We start from the raw sequence: 3014 nt of genomic DNA, 5'->3' as shown, positions 1-3014 counted from the left end.
ACGACGCAGGTCTCGTCTGGGGTCTAGATTTTTGTAATGATAAAGTTGGTATCAGATCACAAGATTAAATTTCAAGGATAATAAGTTTACATCAACCACATTAAGTAGTTTCTAAGTCATGGAAGTGAAGTGCACCACTAACCTGAATAAGACCTATATGATGCGTAAGAAAATTCCCTTCTTCGGATCTTATCGTGCCTTGTCTAATGATTGAGTCGCTGGTGTTATGAGTGTATCTAGCATCAATTCTAATTTTTTTCAAAAAAATGAACACAAGGAGGGATGCTGGTCATAAAAAGGAGAAGATACTGGTGGGGGCAACAAAGATAATCCCCATACCCCAGCTACTGAATTGAGATGCATGTTGACCGAATTAGGTTGACAGATGGTGAAGTGAAGACAACCTTGGTACAGATGGCCAAAGCCATCACTATACAAGAATAGGCTACGACAGCCCAGGCAAAGAAATAAGGTTTTCCCATGAAGAACCCACCTGCCAGCACCATGGCTAACATGTTAAGGGACTTCACGAGGATGAGTCCTCCCGTTTACACGGGATCTAAGATTACTGAGGAACATGTAAGGGGACTGTACAATGATGTAATGTCAAATATCAAGCATACTTCAAAAGAAAGTGTTAAGAATGAATGCAAAGTTAATATGTAAAGAAAAGTATGACTTCATGACTATAGGCTAGTGCAACTGAGACAAGTTGCATCTATGCCTAAAAATCAATGTCACTAAATGAAATGAATAAGAGAGTATATTTACACTAGAAGATGAACAAGAAAAGAATGAGTGGCTACATGAGGATAGGCTAGTACGAGTGAGACAAGTTGAATCTACGTTAGCGGAGGTGGTTGAAGCTGTTGAAGGACTATTACATGAATGTCCACTACCATCTAGGTAAGGCTAATGTAGTAGCTTATGATTTAAGAAGGATGAGAATGAGAAGTACAACCCACTTTGAGGATGAGATGACAGAGTTCGTGAAATATATACATAGACTTGCAAGACTAGGTGTGCAGTTAGTTGACTCAACTAGTGAGAGTGTTTCATTTTATCTATGTTTTGAATAATTCATAGTAGTTGAATTAAAGTAGAATAAGAATCTTGATCCTGTGTTGATCGAGCTTAAGGACTCAATGTTGGTTAAGTTGAATGCGTCTTTTGCTTTGGGAGGCAACCTAATACTTATGTACCAGGACATGCTATGTGTACCAGATGTGGATGATTTGCAAACCATGATTGTTGGAGAGGCCCATGGTTCCAGATATTCCATACATCCAGGTTCCACCAAGATGTATCATGACTTTAAACAGATATATTGGTGGGATGGAATGAAGAAAGACATTGTTAAATATGTGTCCAAGTGTCATAACTTACAACTGTTTAAGGTAGAACATCTTAAGCCTGGTTGTCTTACTCAGATTATGAAGGTTCCCACACGGAAGTGGGAGGACATTAAAATAGACTTCATGGTTGGTTTTTCGAGGTCTAGGAAACAATATGACTCCATATGGGTTATAGTGGACAGGATGACTAAGCCTGCTCAATTTATCCCTATGAAGTCTACTTACAGACTCGAGGATTATGCGAGACTCTACATTGACGAGATTGTGAGATGGCGTGGGATTACTTTGTCTATCATTTCAGATAGCCGAGCTCAATTCACTTCACATTTCTGGAGATCCTTCAAGAAAAACATTGACACATAGGTAAAGCTTAGTACTGCCTTTCATCCTCAGACTGATGGGAAGGTATATCTCACCATTTAGACATTAGAGGACATGTTGAGAGCGTGTGTGATTGACTTTAGACGTAGTTGGGACGACCAACTGCCTTTGATGGAGGTATCGTATAATAACAACTATCACTCCTGCATTGGGATGGCACCGTTCGAGGCACTATATGGTAGGAGGTGTAGGTCTAAAGTTGGGTGGTTTGAGGTTTGAGAGTCATCTATTTTGGGTCTATAGGTTATTCATAATGCCTTAGAGAAGGTTAGGGTGATTAGGGACAGGTTGGCTACTTTATACAGTCGACAGAAGTCTTACGCACACAACACAAAAGGTCCCTTAGAGTTTGATGTTGGGGACCAAGTATATTTGAAATATCTACTATGAAGGGAGTGATGAGGTTTGGGAGGAAGGGCATGTTGAGTCCGAGGTATATTGGGCCATATGAGATCCTACAGCGTGTGGGTGAGTTGTCCAATGAGTTAGCATTGCTTGCAGAGCTAGTTTCTGTCCATCTAATATTTTATGTATCCGTGTTAAAGAAGTGCCTAAGTGATACAACATCGATTTTACTAGTCGAAGGATTGGGGTTCGATGAAGACTTGTCCTATGAGGAGGTACCTATTCAGATCTTAGATAGACAGGTCAAGCGACTGAGAAACAAGGAGATTGCCACAGTAAAGGTATTGTGGAGGAATCATCTTTTTGAGGGTGCTACGTGGGAGGCCCAGGCTGATACAAGATCCGACTATCCCTATCTTTTCAGTCTATAAGGTTAGATTCCTTACTATTAAGTCGAAGTTCCCTTATCTCTCCATTCGTTGTTGCTACTACTTTATTGTGCATAGTGTTTATGATATGATATGATTGGCGTTATGCTAGATTATAACAAGTGTTATTCGGGGACATATGTTTCTGAGGGGGGATAATGTTACAACCCTAAAAATGGATATGCTAAGTAATGCTTAATTTGTCTAGAATGCCTATGATTAGACCAGGTTAACATGGAATTGATGCGCGTAAAAGAAAACCTCTGAACCCTTGTGACATCCAAGCCAACTAATTAATGGAGTTAGTTGATCTAGGAAAGTTTGACTCCATCTAAGTAAGGCTCAGAATATGAATATTCACTAGGAAGAGTCTTTACCAGACTTAAAAAAGGGAAAATCTTATGTTTTGAGGGTCTAGCTGTAAAATGATCTTTTACAGGCAAAGGGTAATATCATAATTACCCTAAGGAATTATTTAATTTATTATTTATTTTATTAAGTGGAA

General features: G+C 39.3%; 1 protein-coding gene across 1 annotated transcript; it reads left to right on the top strand.

Annotated features, from left to right (window-relative positions):
- Nucleotides 1-2122: 2122 nt before the first annotated feature.
- LOC138340838 (uncharacterized) lies at nt 2123-2512 on the top strand. The gene has a single exon (XM_069293030.1). It carries the CDS (start codon nt 2123-2125, stop codon nt 2510-2512), a length of 390 nt encoding a protein of 129 aa, XP_069149131.1.
- The last annotated feature ends 502 nt before the right edge of the window (nt 2513-3014 follow it).

Source organism: Solanum lycopersicum, chromosome 1 (genome assembly GCF_036512215.1).
Source record: "Solanum lycopersicum chromosome 1, SLM_r2.1".
In the NCBI taxonomy this organism is placed as follows: domain Eukaryota; kingdom Viridiplantae; phylum Streptophyta; class Magnoliopsida; order Solanales; family Solanaceae; genus Solanum; species Solanum lycopersicum.
Note: the sequence above shows the minus strand (reverse complement) of the source record. Positions and strands in the feature narration are given on the sequence as shown.

Excerpts from the sequence above, each read along its gene's own strand:
- LOC138340838 (XM_069293030.1), top strand. The coding sequence starts at position 2,123 with ATGAAGGGAGTGATGAGGTTTGGGAGGAAGGGCATGTTGAGTCCGAGG.